General features: G+C 38.3%; 1 protein-coding gene across 2 annotated transcripts in view; it reads right to left on the bottom strand.

Annotated features, from left to right (window-relative positions):
• Positions 1 to 14,764, bottom strand: part of POLA1 (DNA polymerase alpha 1, catalytic subunit) — a 318,904-nt gene that overhangs the window by 107,256 nt on the left and 196,884 nt on the right. For both annotated transcript variants that reach the window (XM_074392217.1, XM_003924081.4), the window contains exon 35: positions 8,062 to 8,178. In XM_074392217.1, the coding sequence (XP_074248318.1) occupies positions 8,062 to 8,178 (117 nt within the window). The remainder of the gene's footprint in view (positions 1 to 8,061; positions 8,179 to 14,764) is intronic.

The following is a 14,764-nucleotide window of genomic DNA, read 5'->3' as shown; positions in this document are numbered from 1 at the left end:
GGCAAAATTGCCCCAGTGAAGGATCAAGGCTCTTGTTTAATAATCATTGTCTTCACTTCTCTATTATCTTTTCCACCTTATTGATTAGAGAGCATTGGGATCACAAAGCTATTGAAGCCCTTTCTGTCCCTTTGGTCAATGGAGTGTGGGAAATTTGTATTTCCCTACCTCTTCCATTAGACTACAGGCCTATTAGAGATAGGGCCTCTTCCACTTGTGGAGAATTATAAACTAGAAGCAAAGAAAATTAGAAGAATCCTACACAAAGCATACTGATTAAAATGGAGCAATGTCCACCTAGAAGGAGGCATCTATCCACTGCTATGTGCATAAATGCACTTCAACATTTTAACCAATACTTTGGAGAAGATAAAAGAGAGAACTTCTCCAGTTCTTGGAGAAGAGATCTTTTATCTTCTCCAAGAACTATAGAAGCCAAATGGCTGGGTACATGGCAGAATCAGGATTCAAAAATCCCACAATGGAAGAGTGATGGGCTGCGGCCAGCAAGGGGAGATTTGACAGGGTTCATTGGAAGGTCTCTGTTACATAGAGTGCTGGTTGGTCCCCAATACCCGATCTACTCTTCCTTCTTTAGTAACAAAAAAGCAATTATTTCCACAGGACTAATTTCTAGCCCATGAAATGTAAGCAAGAGTATTGAATGGGACTTCTAGGAAGGCTGCAAAAAGAACTGACAAGTCTGGGAAGCACATCCTTTGGATCCTTGAGCCTTTTCTACATCTGGTACCCTTTGATGACTTAAAGGAGCTTGTGCAGTCTCCTGAGAACACATCATGACCTTGAGGATGATGGAAAAGGGCAGGAAGAGCCTATGCCCTGATGACACTGTGGACCCACAAGAGCAATCCTGGATAGCCCAAACCTGGATTTCCTTCACATGATAAGAAATTAATGTTTCTAAGAGAATTAAATGTCTGTTCTTTTGAAGCTACTGTTAGTTTTGGTCTCCATTACTTTTAGCTCAGTGCAATTCCTACCTGTTATGGGTTGAATTGTATCCCTAAAAAGGTATGTTCAAGTCCTAACCCCAAGTCCCTATGAATGTGGCCTTATTAGAAAATAGGGGATGGGCACAGTAGCTCACGCTTGTAATCTCAGCATTTTGGAAGGTCGAAGCAGGCAGATCGCTTGAGCCCAGAATTTCAAGACCAGCCTGGGCAACGTGGCAAAACCCCATTTCTACAAAAAATATAAAAATTAACCAGGTGTGGTGGAAAACACATGTAATTCCAGATACTTGGGAGGATCACTTAAGCCCAGGAGGTTTAGGCTTTAATGAGCTGTGATTGTCCCACTATACTCCAGACTGGGTCATAGAGTCAGATTCCATCTCAAAAAATAAAAATAAAAAAGAAAAGGAAAAGAAAATAGGGTACTGGTGCAGGACATCAAATTAAGACAAAGTTACAGTGAATTAGGGTTGGCCTTAGTCCAATATGAGACTGGTGTCCTTATAAGAAAAAGAGGAAGAGGGACACATGGGAGAAGATGGCCATGTGACAACAGAAGCAGAGACTGAAGTGATGCATCTGCAAGCCAAGGATTAGCAGATGCTAGAAAAGGCAATGAAGGATTCCCCTGTAAGTTTAGGACAGAAAACGGCCCTGCCAACACCTGGATTTCAGACATCTAGCCTCTAGAGCTGTGAGACAATATATTTCTATTATTTTAAGCCACCTAGTTTGTAGTACTTTGTTAATATACAACCTACTGAAGTCTTACACTTAGGTCTAAATAAGCCATTTGGTCCAAAAAATTCATGATAAGATATGGCTTAGCAGCTGCATATGCAAAAAAAATTCCTAGGCATTTAGTTTAGAGAATGCTCAAAATGGAAAACACTGCAAATATGGATGCAAAGAAAGTTAGCACAATTCCAAATAGACTTGACAGAAATTTACTACCTAGAAAAGGTAGAAGTGACAGGTCTTTTTCTGCTCCATACTAGTGCTAGTGGGAGCACCTAAAATACCACATGCAGTTTTGGGCTTCTCACTTTATCAAGGTGCAAAGACTTTAATAGGATCATTATTTTGAAAGCAGAGCTCTAGAGAAATAACTGAAGGCCTAGGAATACTGGGTCTAGCAGGGGAACATTCAAGAAGATAGATACTTTCATATGTCTAAGAGGCTCTCATAAAATTGGCATTGACTAGGTGCTGAATAAGTGCTTACTGAAGGCACACAGAAAAAGGGATCAGTTACTAGACCATGTAGTACCAATCAGCTGAAGTAGGACCAATGAGTGAGCCACAGAAAAAAAAATTCAGGCCAAATATAAGACCTTTCTACTTAATAAAAAACAAACTTTAAAAGTATACTGACAAAGCAATCCAAATGTCCATCAATGGATGAACACATAAACACATTGTGGTATATCTATTCAATGGAATATTATTTGGCCGTAAAAAGAATGAAGTACTAGCATACACTACAACATAGATGAACCTCAAAAACGTTATGCAAGGTGAAAAGATACCAGACACAAAAGGTTACATATTGTATAATTTCATTTACAGAAAATATTCAAAGTAGGTAAAATCCATAGTGACAACAGGGGCTAGAAGGAGAGGAAAATGACTGCTTAATGGAGATGGAATTTTCTTTGGGGTGATGAAAATGTTTTGGAACTAGACAGAGGTGGTAGCCACACAACATTATGAATGTACTAAATGCTACTGCATGGTTCCCTTTAAAATAGTTAATTTTATGTTATGTGAATTACACTTCAATTAAAAAAAGTACATTGAAAAAGGCTGCCAGCACGTGTTTCACAGTAAGAGAAGCTATACACAGAATTTAGTAATCTCTTTGCAACAAATAAGCATGTTAAAATAACAAAGGAGAGCTCCAAAAGACCCTTCGTGGTGAACTACCCTTCCCTACTGGAGAATAAGCAATGACTAGGTTTCAGACTTTAGGTCATAGTTCTAAGGTTCTCTTCCTACATGGACTCACGCTTACTGTCTTAAAGAGACCACAATTATGTTCATGTTTTCTTATGAAAAAAGAAACTGCCCCAAGTAGCTTGGCAACATTCTAACTGTCCCTAACCTACTCATCAAATTAACAATTTGTTCAGCCATAGTCATTTTGAAATGGTAACATATAATGATTATAAGTTCATTATTTCTTCTCTCCCTTTACAAACAGAAGTCCTGTATGTTATATATGTTCTGTTATACAAGACCTTAGCAATTTTACAAGTGAGGAAAATGTGAGAAACACAAGGTGGTTTCCCAAAGTAGGACTAGAAGTCATTTCACTCCTTTCCTTATAAGGGACCTTCCAGAAATTTAGTTGACTAAATAATTGAATACAGGGTTCCACTATACTGTTCCTGCTCCAGGGAAAGTACAATTTCACAGATTATTTCTACCATGACCAAGAGAGCCACATACAGACATATTCTCAGCTCTACATCAAGAATGAATGTGTTAATGAGAAAAAGTTTAACTTGGTTTGAAATCCTAGTTCTACAATTAAAGATTAATAATAATAACAACAACAACAACAAAACCAGAAAGCTTTATTTTTGGTGAATTACTAATACAGAATCCTCTGTGAAGGGATTCCATACACACCCCTACACATTTCGCTACATTAAAAAGTCAAAACTATATTCTTAAAATAAAGAGATACAAGGCCGGGTGGAGTGGCTCAGGCATATAATCCCAGCACTTTGCAGGCCAAGGTGGATCATGAGGGCAGGAGTTCAAGAACAGCCTGGCCAACATAGTGAAATCCCATCTCTATTAAAAATATTTTAAAAATCAGCCAGGCGTGGTGGTAGATGCCTGTAATCCCAGCTACTCAGGAGGTTGAGACAGGAGAATCACTCAAACCCAGAAGGCAGAGGTTGTAGTGAGTAGAGATCATGCCACTACTCTCCAGCCTGGGCGGTAGTGCAAGACTCTGTCTCCAGACAGAAAAAAAAAAAAAGGAAAAGGAAAAGAGGGCAAGGAAGGGGAACGGGGTAGGGGGAGGAGAGAAAGGGATGGAGGGAAAGTGGGAAGGAAGAAAGAGGAGGGGGGAGGGGGAGAGGGAGGAGGGAGTGGGAGGGGAGAGAGGGGAGGGAAGGGGGAGAGGGAGGGGGCGAAAATATTTATTGTCAAGTCAATTCTGGAAAGTACTCAAGTCAACTGCAACCTAGGACTACATGAGAGTAGGTTTATTATGTGCAGATGAGTGAGACTGGCACATTAAGAGGCTAGTGCTTTACCATCAAACTTGAACAACATAAAGATCCCACTAGTCTACTACTAGGAATGTCTATTGTTCTGTCCAGACATTTATAAATGCCTATTTTTGCTCACAGATATTAATTTTATATAATCTATGTAATGTTAAAATAGTTTTATAAATAAAGAAATGTGCTGTTCATTAACATGTTTCTAGCACCTAGCAAAGTGCCTTAGGATGCAGGTGTTTAATAAATAATTATTAAATGAAAGTAAGGTATGATTGAGACAGAGCAACTGAGAGCTTAAGAACCAGATAAGTATAGTCCTGCAAAATACCAGAGGTTTGGAAAACCCTCTGGTGATTACAATAATTCTGTCCACTGCACAATTGTTTTTCAAACTTCTCTAGAAATTGATTTTGGAAAAACGCATTTTTTCCCTTCTACTAGAAAAGCCCAGGAACCTCACAAATAGAATTTTAAAATTCCTTGCCCATTATTAGCAACTCAAAATTGAGTACATAAGAGAGTTCTAAGTCCCATTGTCAAGGTCCCTGTTCAGGAATGACTAAGTTAAAATATTACCAACCAGCCTGCTCTGAAACTGAGTAACTCCACAGGGTCATATTCTGAGAGGCACTGGAACCAGAGGAGCTAATCTACGAAAGATTCTCCTTGGGAAGAATAGCTGATAACCTTGAGAAACACATGCCTAAAACGCTGCAGTTCTGAGAAGGACAAGGATATGAAGAAAAAAACAAGTCACTATGAAATTTTAAAAGATTAATAAATAATATATTAAACTACTATTAACATCATCATCAAAATGTATCAGTCTAATAGCTTAACAATCTAATAGTTATACATTAACCTTTTATCTTCTCTTACCAAGAATGCAATCATAAAACTGGTTGATTTTCTAAGAAGTAATTCAATTTTCACTGAACTTAACTTGATGAGTTAGGAGTTAGATACTTAAAAAGTCTCAAAGGCAGCATCAGTTCAAGAAGCAAGTGATTCTCCTAAAGCCTACAACCGGATTCATGAGTCACACTAAATATATATACTTTTGTTCTCTCTCTGCACCTGCTGATACGAGTCTTGAGACAAGACTGACGTAAAAATAATTCACTATGACAGCTAATTCTAACATGTTCCACATTTTTTTAAAAAATTGCTAATCATTAAAGGAATACCAAAAAAAGGGCAAGGAACATTTTATGCTTATCAAATTGGTTTTAAAAAAATAAATGATAGTGTCTAAATGCTAGAAAGGCTATTGTAAAACTAGTATGTTCGTAAAGTACTGGTACACAGTATAAGTTGGGATATCCCATTAAGAAAGCAATTTGGCAATATAAATCATGACCATATTGTATTTAAACGATGTATGTATGTATTGTTGACAAGAATTTATCCTAAATATCAAATAAAGAAAAAATCCTTTAAGTAGAAAAATATTCATCACAAAATTTCCAGCGAAGAGATATTGAAAAGTAGCCTAAAATGCCCAATGAGAGGTGTAAATATTTATTTAAAAATTTTTGGTGCTGGAGGCCAGGTGTAGTCGCTCACGCCTGTAATCCCAGCTCTTTGGGAAGCCAAGGCAGGTGAGTCATGAGTTAGGAGTTCAAAAGCAGCATGGGCAACATGGTGAAAACCTTGTCTCTACTAAAAATACAAATTAGCTGGGTGTGGTGGCATGTACCTACAATCCCAGCGACTCGAGAATTGCTTGATCTTGGGAGGGGGAGGTTGCAGTGAGCCAAGACTGTGCCACTGCACTCCAGTCTGGGCAACAAAGTTGAGATTCTGTCTTAAAAAAAAAAAAAAAAAAAAAAAAAAAAATTTCATATTGAAAATGAAGTGCAACAGAGAAAAATGCTTGACAAAAGATAAATGTGATACAAGAGCATATCTTCACTGTGATGGCAACCATGTAAAAAATACATATGGATATGCAAAAGAACAACTGAATACACAATGATTTGCAGTTCCTGACTACTCACCAAATTTTGGGAAACGATCTATTACCCTAAAATTAAAAGCCATTATTTTTTAAAAATAAAATATTTTCAGCTGGGCAAGTGCCTGTAGTCCCAGCTACTAAGAAGGCTGAGGCAGGAGGATTACTTGAGCCTAGGAATTCAAGGATGCAGTGAGCCATGACTGTGTCTGTGAACAGCCACTGCATTCTAGCCTAGACAACATAGCAAGATTCCGTTTCTAAAAATGTGTGTACATATTTTTCTAAAACTAGTCTGTGTATCAATCCTTTTGAGCAGAAAAATTTGAAGTCAAAACTTGATTATAGGCCTGCCTCTGCATTTAAAAAATAAGTAAATAAACAACAGCGTACCAAGTCTCACCTTCTTCTCACTAAAAACCTTACAAATCTTCAAGCTAGACAAATTCGGAAAGAAAAGCACCTTATGGACCTGTCCTAGTGAGACAGATTGTACATTATCATATTTTAGGTTCTGAGGAGATCTACAATAAACTTGTTTAATTTTGGCTAGCCCAGCATCTATTAGACGTACTTAATCACAAAATCTTCTTTGCTCAAAAGACCTGCAAACTTCTCACTACAGTTTGGGAGATGCTGTTTGGGTCGAAGATGCTCAAAGGGGTCAACAGAGGGAAGTCATCTTAATTACCAGAGAGGTGTTTCCAGATGCTATGCTTTCCAGTTGGGAGTCACTAATGACAGCATGTCTTATACCTCAGGTGTGTATATTACAGTAGAAAAATGGCTTGAGGGGCCGGGTACAGTGGCTCATGCCTGTAATTCCAGCACTTTGGGAGGCTGAGGCAGGCAGATCCCCTGAGGTCAGGAGTCCCAGACAAGCTTGGCCAACATGGTAAAACCTGTCTCTACTAAAAATACAAAAATTAACCAGGTGTGGTGGCATACGCCTGTAGTCCCAGCTACTTAGGAGGCCGAGACAGGAAAATCGCTTGAACCTGGGAAGTGGACATTGCAGTAAGCGGAGATTGGGCCACTGCACTCCAGCCGGGATGATAGAGCTAGACTCCATCTCAAAAAGGCAAAACAGGCTGGGCGCGGTGGCTTATGCCTGTAATCTCAGCACTTTGGGAGGCTGAGGCAGGCGAATCACAAGGTCAAGAAATAGAGACCATCCTGGCCAACATGGTGAAACCCTGTCTCTACTAAAAATACAAAAATTAGCTGGGCGTGGTGGCACTCGCCTGTAGTCCCAGCTACTTGAGAGGCTGAGGCAGAACAATCGATTGAACTCAGGAGGTAGAGGTTGCAGTGAGCCGAGATCACACCACTGCACTAGAGCTTGGCAACAGAGCGAGACTCTGACTCACAAAAAACAAACAAACAAACAAACAAACAACAACAAAAAAAACAAAAACAAAGAAAAATGGCTTGAGAAATACTGATGTATGCAGCTACTTATAAACAACTAATCCAGCAGAGGGGACCAAAAAACTCCACAAAATAAACCACGCATGGTACAGAATTGGGAGGTTTTCTGGCTCTTACGAATGGGATTCTGATCAAGTCCAAAGATGATAGCAGTTTCTAGAATGGAATGGCCATGTCTTCTTTTGTAATTATGTAGTGGCAACCAAAGAAATCTGTATAACCCATATGATAACTAGTCAGTTTCCCTTTTAAATATAAATACAGTATTGCTCATGACATGGAAAAAAAGAAAGCATGTATCTTTTTTAGGTCTGTATTTTTTTTTTTTTTTTAAAGAGTAGTATGATCATATGGTAGGTAGGGTGTCTCCACAGGACAAATACTCAGTATCTACTTCTCAAAGCAAGCAGCCCTTTACCCTGTTCTACATGGTCCTTTAGCATTATGAGACTGTTACCTCTGGTTGAAGTGTAGCTTTCATGCAGGCTGGGCAAAGAGGCCCAGTACGGGAGAATTGAAGGGGAAGGTGCCGAGTTCGATTACGACAGGTTGGCTCTTCACATATCAACCAGCCCTGGAGAGAAAGAAGGGAAATCTTCAGACTTATCATAACGATCCACAAATACAAATAATAAACCTTTTTTTGGTTATCAAGATAGACTCATTTTATTTAATCTTTTCTCAGAAATTCTGACATAGCTCTAGTTATCTCTCTCTCCTGACATGTTAATTAGATCTATGCCCCAAACTTAGAAGTTAGGAAACCCATCAAGTTAAAACAAACAAACAAACAAAAACACACACAAGTTGTTATTCCTTTTTTTTAAAAGAAACACCCTTCCCCACTCAAATATATCAAAACCTCCCAACAAAACCTTCTACTACAGGCAGAATGTAAACCAGTGTGTTTTAGTTCCTTAGTAAAGGCCACTACCAAAGTAAAGAATGCACCACATAGATGTATAACCTTCCCAATAACTTCTGGCTAGTTACTTAATTGCTGTGCTGTTTCCTTCTCTGTAAAATGGATACCACAGTGCTTACCGTATAGGGTTGTTGCAATGATGCAACACATTTAGAGCATCTAAAACTATATTTGGCATAAAAGAAACATTTAATAAATAAAATCAATTATTTCATGTAAATAAAAATAGATTCTCCTATATGTACTTTCTGGAGACATAAAACTAACTGTAGTGTTTTCAAGGAAAACTTCAACTGACCACTATTTTCCAGAGGTTTGAAATACTACAGCTATTGCTCACTTCTCTGTCTTTTAGAAACCTCTTCTCACCGTTCTTCTTCAGTTACTCTCCCTTGCTGTTCTCCTTTGAATTTTCTCATAGTGACGTGATAAGACTATGCCTATGACCTTAAATCAGCACTGTGTTTCTTAGAAAATGTTATCTGTTAAACAAAGGAGACAAGACTTCACAAATGGGGTCAAACAAAGCTCAGCTGTTCACACTAAGGCACCAAGGTGCTTTGATGCTCCATGTATTGCCACAGAGGCAAAAGGCAAATGTTAGGGTGAGGTGCTGGGGTATAAAGGTGAACAAGGTATGCTGCTGCCTTGTCCCATGGTGTTCTCACCTGGGGAATCCCCAGTAGTGACCTGACTATCTGTAGATTCTGGAACATTTTGAGACACAGCAACTTCTGAACTGGTCTTGAAGAATGAGTATTAGTTTGGTAGGTACAGAATGCAGAAAAGACAACTTATGCAGAAAGAACAACATATGTCAAAGAATGAAGGCCAGAAAGAGCTATGCAGTGATATCATTAATAAAGGAATCAGTAACACGCATAACTCCATTCCCTGTTTCTAGACCAAACATCTTCTTGGTCTTTTCCCCTTAGACAAGAGCAGTATATACATGAGTGTTGCTTCATTAAGTCAGGTACTTTAGTCTGCCACTAATGTTTTCATGTGGTGCTAATCCAAAGCTGAGGGATGCCCTCACTTGCTGCTGGGTTGCTTGACCTCATTCCTCAGAATAGGCTTTTCTTGGAAGTAGCTATAACAAAACTCAGGGGAAAGCACCAAGAATCAGTTCTTCTAGCTCCATTTAAGACTATCACAAAAAGGAAAGTATATTACAGAGCTTCATGACTAAAAAAAATTAGGCTACCTTTGAAGAATATAAAATTCATCTAGTCAATACACCCACAGTAAGCATTATTCCTACCTTCATTCAAGGCTAAATTATTTTAAAATCTAATATAAGCTTCTCAGGTAGAGGGAGGGTCTCAATGAGTTCTTAATGAAACTTGTAATAAACGCTCAGAATTATATTAAATATTGTGAAGAACAGGTAAAAGGGCCCCAGGTACACTTTCAGGAAATTACAATCTAAATAGGACAGCAAGGTCCACACACATAAGGACTATAGAAGCAATTCAGTATGGCTTGGCTTTGAGAACCAAGTTGTATGGTACCAACTATAAATGCTAACAATACAGAGAAGGGATAGATTAGTGTCTGAGATAAACTACTACAACCACAGCAAAAGATTAGGAACAAGAAAAAATAATCAGTGGTTCTGAGTCACAGGCAGCTGTTTGTTTTAATTTTGAGGGTGTATTACAACATCTTCTTGATTTAAAGAGACATTTATATTCACATTTTAATATTTCTGAAACTCAGATGCATTTATAATGGACATGTACAGCTTAATAATGTACTTTGATTCCTTCAAAAAAGCTGTTAAGTCAAGAGTGCAGCTCACAATCAGCTCCTTAGAATTAAAGAAACAAGATACTAGCTGGGTGTGGTGGCTCACGCCTAGAATCTCAGCACTTTGGGAGGCCGAGGCGGGCAAATACGAGGTCAGGAGATGGAGACCATCCTGGCTAACACAGTGAAACCCCATCTCTACTAAAAATACAAAACATTAGCCAGGCATGGTTGCGTTTGCCTGTAGTTCCAGTTAGGAGGCTGAGGCAGAAGAATCACTTGAACCCAGGAGGCAGAGGTTGCAGTGAGCCGAGATTGTGCCATTGCACTCCAGCTTGGGCAACAGAATGAGACTCTGTCTCAAAAAAAAAAAAAAAAAAAGAAACAAGATACTTTGGTTTAGTCTATTCTAGGCATGGGGGATACAGTGGGGAATAGTGGAGCTGACAGCAGGAACAGGTATTACATTTTAAATGTAGCCTATAAACACTAAAAGTAAGACTAGCTGTTTCTTGAAACACCCATTCAGGTATATTAATAAAAGAAACAAACCATACAGAACTGGACCACTCCTTTATCATTCATTTGGGTTTACTTTATATTTAATATCTGAGGCTTTATATGCTTTAGAACATGTAGTTAGTTAACACTGCCAGTCAGAGCTACAATTCATCCAATTCTAAATAAAACTAAAAAAATTAAGCAGACAGGTAACAACTACCATGTTTTGAGGCAAGAAATTACTCAGTTCCAAAATATAACCTGGATATTAACATTATTTTTAAATTTTAAAAATACAATGTTCAAAAACCATAGAGTTCTTTTAAGATGTTTTTTAAACTTGATTCTGTCAATTTACAACTTCACAACTCACTAGGGGAGCTGCCAACCAGGGAGATGCTAAGTTATCATCTCACCTGTTTTTAAAGCAAACACCTAACTCTAGCTCTGACAGAGGTACTAACTAAATGTCCTTTCAAATCATATAGAAAACAGATAATATAATTTGTCTAGACTTCCTACCAGTTATAATTAACATTAAAGAGGTCTTTTTTCCTTTGTCACCTCTCTATTCAGTGCTTATTTGGGTTTGTTTGTACTTACTATCTGTTAATCTCCCTTTACAAATGACAACAATAACTAGCGCTATTATGCATGGAAATTAAACATGCTGATAACTGTGTGAAGGGAACTGGGGCTGAAAAAAATACTAGAAGCCTGTAACTCTTTATGCTTCTTGTTTTATTTTGATAATTAAGCTTTTGGTCATGGTGTATTTTAAACAAAACTCTTCTATGCAGGAAATAGGCCCTAATCATATTAAATATATGCTTTGCTTCAATTCAATTTTGCAAAGTACATTTGGTTTAACCCTTTGTTCCCCCAACAAATGCAAACCAGCTAGCTAAATCTAACCTTCAAGGAACATTTGTGCTGTTAAAAAAATAAATATAGGTTGGGCATGGTGACTCATGCCTGTAATCCCAGCACTTTGGGTGGCCGAGGCAGGTGGATTGCTTGAGTTCAGGAGTTCAAGACCAGCGGCGGGAACATGACAAAACGCTGTCTCTACCAAAAATACAAAAATCACCTGGGAGTGGTGGTATGTGCCTACAGTCACAGCTACTCAGGAGGCTGAGATAGGAAGACGGCTGGAGCCCAGTTAATTGAGGCTGCAGTGAGCTGTGACTGCACCACAGCACTCCAGCCAGGGTGACAGAGCGAGATCCTGTCTCAAACAAATTTTTTTTAAATAAAAATAATACACCAGGTATTTGAAATTATGCCACGATGATGCAAATCTTATAAGATCTCATACTGAATTTTGTCTCTTAAGGGTGATAAAAACAAAGCAAATGAAAATACTAATATAAGTTCACTTTGGTTTAACACTCACAAAGACAAAACTTACTTTCAATTCTCATTTTCAAAAATAACATATAGCCTGTACAGCCCAGGGCTATACTGACAAGTCAAGGGAAGAGGACATTTTTAAATAAAAGTGTAGTTTCTTGTAAGCCCAACTTATAAAAAGGGTTGGATTTTAATAAAAACCTCTAAATCACTTTAAGGATGTCTGCTATCCAAATATGTGATTTTATTATGTAATGCCACATGCAAATTGTAATAACCAATAGAAATAAGGTCAATAAATTTTCAGTTGCCTGACTTAACCACATTTGTAAACAGAAAGTTCAAAAGAGGTAAAGTCAGCCTGTCCAATAGCAAAACAAACCTTTACCAAAATATGCCAAGCTCTATCACTTGTTGCTTTAATCTCAGCATCACTAATTCCTTAAAATCATTGTGTATGAAATTGTGTCAAATGCTGATTGGTTCTGATTGCTAAATTATATTTCTGAGGCCTCAACTAAAATGGCTTCTGTCTGCACATGTTAAAAAGGAATCAATTTCCACTTGTAACTGAGGCGTTCCTAGTAGTTGCACCTTAAACACAAACTGTTATTCGTTTGTGTACATTTGTATTTTTAGAAGGCTATACACACAGAAATCATCTAGATCTGAAATTGTGGAGCATGAGGCCCTCAAAAATATCTTTTGAAGAAACTATCAACAGAATAAACAGACAACTCACAGAATAGGAGAAAATATTTGCAAACTATGCATCTGACAAAGGTCTAATATCCAGAATCTATAAAGAACTTAAACAACAAGTGAAAACCAAATAACCCCATTAAAAAGTAGGCAAAGGACATGAACAGATACTTCTCAAAAGACATATAAGCAGTCAACAAGCATATGAAGAAATGCTCAATATCACTAATCATCAGAGAGATGCAAATCAAAACCACAATAGGATACCATCTCACACTAGTCAGAATGGCTATTATTAAAAAGACAAAAAATAACAGATGCTGGCAAGGCTGCAGAGAAATGGGAACACTTATACACTGTTGGTGGGAATGTAAATTAGTTCAGCCACTGTGGTAAGCAGTTTGGAGATTTCTCAAAGAACTTAAAAAAGAGCTACCATTCGACCCAGGAATTGCATTACTGAGTATATACCCAACGGAAGATAAACTGTTCTACAAAAAAGACACATGCACTCATATGTTCACTGCAGCACTATTCACGACAGAAAAGACATGGAAGCAACCTAGGTGCTCATCAACAGTGGACTGGATAAAGAAAATGTATATGTGTATACACACACACACACAGACACACACACACAAACACACTATGGAATAGTATGCAGCCGTAAAAAAGAATGAAATCATGTCCTTTGCAGCCGCACAGATGCAGCTAGAGGCCATCATTCTAAGCAAATTAATGCAGGAACAAAAAACAAAATACCACATGTTCTCATTTATAAGTGGGAGCTAAACACTGGGTACACATGAACATAAAGACAGGAACAGATTCTGGAGCTATTAAAGTGGGGAGGGAAGCAAGGGCTGAAAAACTACCTCTTGGGTACTATACCCACTACGTGGGTGACAGGATTATTTGTATCCAAAACCTCAGTGTCTTACAATATACCCACATAACAAACCTACATATGAACCCCCTAAATCTAAAAACTTGAAATTATATTTTTAGAAGTCCTCTGAATAAATGAATGGAAGCAGTAAGATAAAAATATAGAGGAACAAGTTCATAAAAAATAAGGAAAATAACAATGCACAGTAGTTTGCATACTCGAGTCGAATATATCGTGGGCCCATCTCCTCTCAATCCCAATCAGTCACCAAGTTTGTCCACTCGTTTTTCCTTTATAGTCCCATTACCATCAACCTCACCAAAGCCAGACCTCAGACTTCTATTGCAATAGCCTCCTCCCTGGTTTCCCTGACTTAGTTCTCTCTCACATCCAACACAAAGGGCTCTCCACTCCCATCTCCCAATCATGTATCTTCCATAGACAATTTTAAGAACAAATTCATTGGCCTGGCTTTCAAATCCTTACAACCTCATCCCGCTCCCCCGCCCTTTCTCATCATTCTCTTACACAAACTCATTGCCCAATCAGATTGGTTTTCATACTCTACTCACCACATTTTGCCTGTTTTCACCTCCTCATCATTACACAGGCTGGAGAACCTCTGCCTAAAAGGTCCATTCCTTGATCATTAGTTCCGTTCGTCTTTTGTGAAATTTTCCTGATCCACAGGGATTTTTCCTCCATTCTACCTAACGCTGAGCATACGCTGTGGTGCGCTGTCCCTTAACCATCTTATTTTACCATCTTGTTTTGCCCACCTAACTGGATAGTCCGTCCCCTGGGGAACAATCTGTTTAGGAGCTAGTAGTGTCCTTCCCAGTCTCTACCACAAAGGTTCACATTCAGTGAAGAATACAGAACTGAAGTTATGAAAAACCGCACTCGAATAGGGTTTCTTTCCTGCCATTTCCTAACAGTTAATTTTGTGCAACTTGCTGGACCTCTTTCTAAGCCTCAGTTTCCTCATTTATAAAACAGGAGGCAACAGTATTTACTCTATTAGGGTTGTTCAGAGGA

The sequence above is a fragment of the Saimiri boliviensis genome, chromosome X (assembly GCF_048565385.1).
Source record: "Saimiri boliviensis isolate mSaiBol1 chromosome X, mSaiBol1.pri, whole genome shotgun sequence".
NCBI lineage: Eukaryota > Metazoa > Chordata > Mammalia > Primates > Cebidae > Saimiri > Saimiri boliviensis.
The sequence above is the reverse complement of the archived record's forward strand: the minus strand, read 5'-3'. Positions and strand labels throughout refer to the sequence as shown.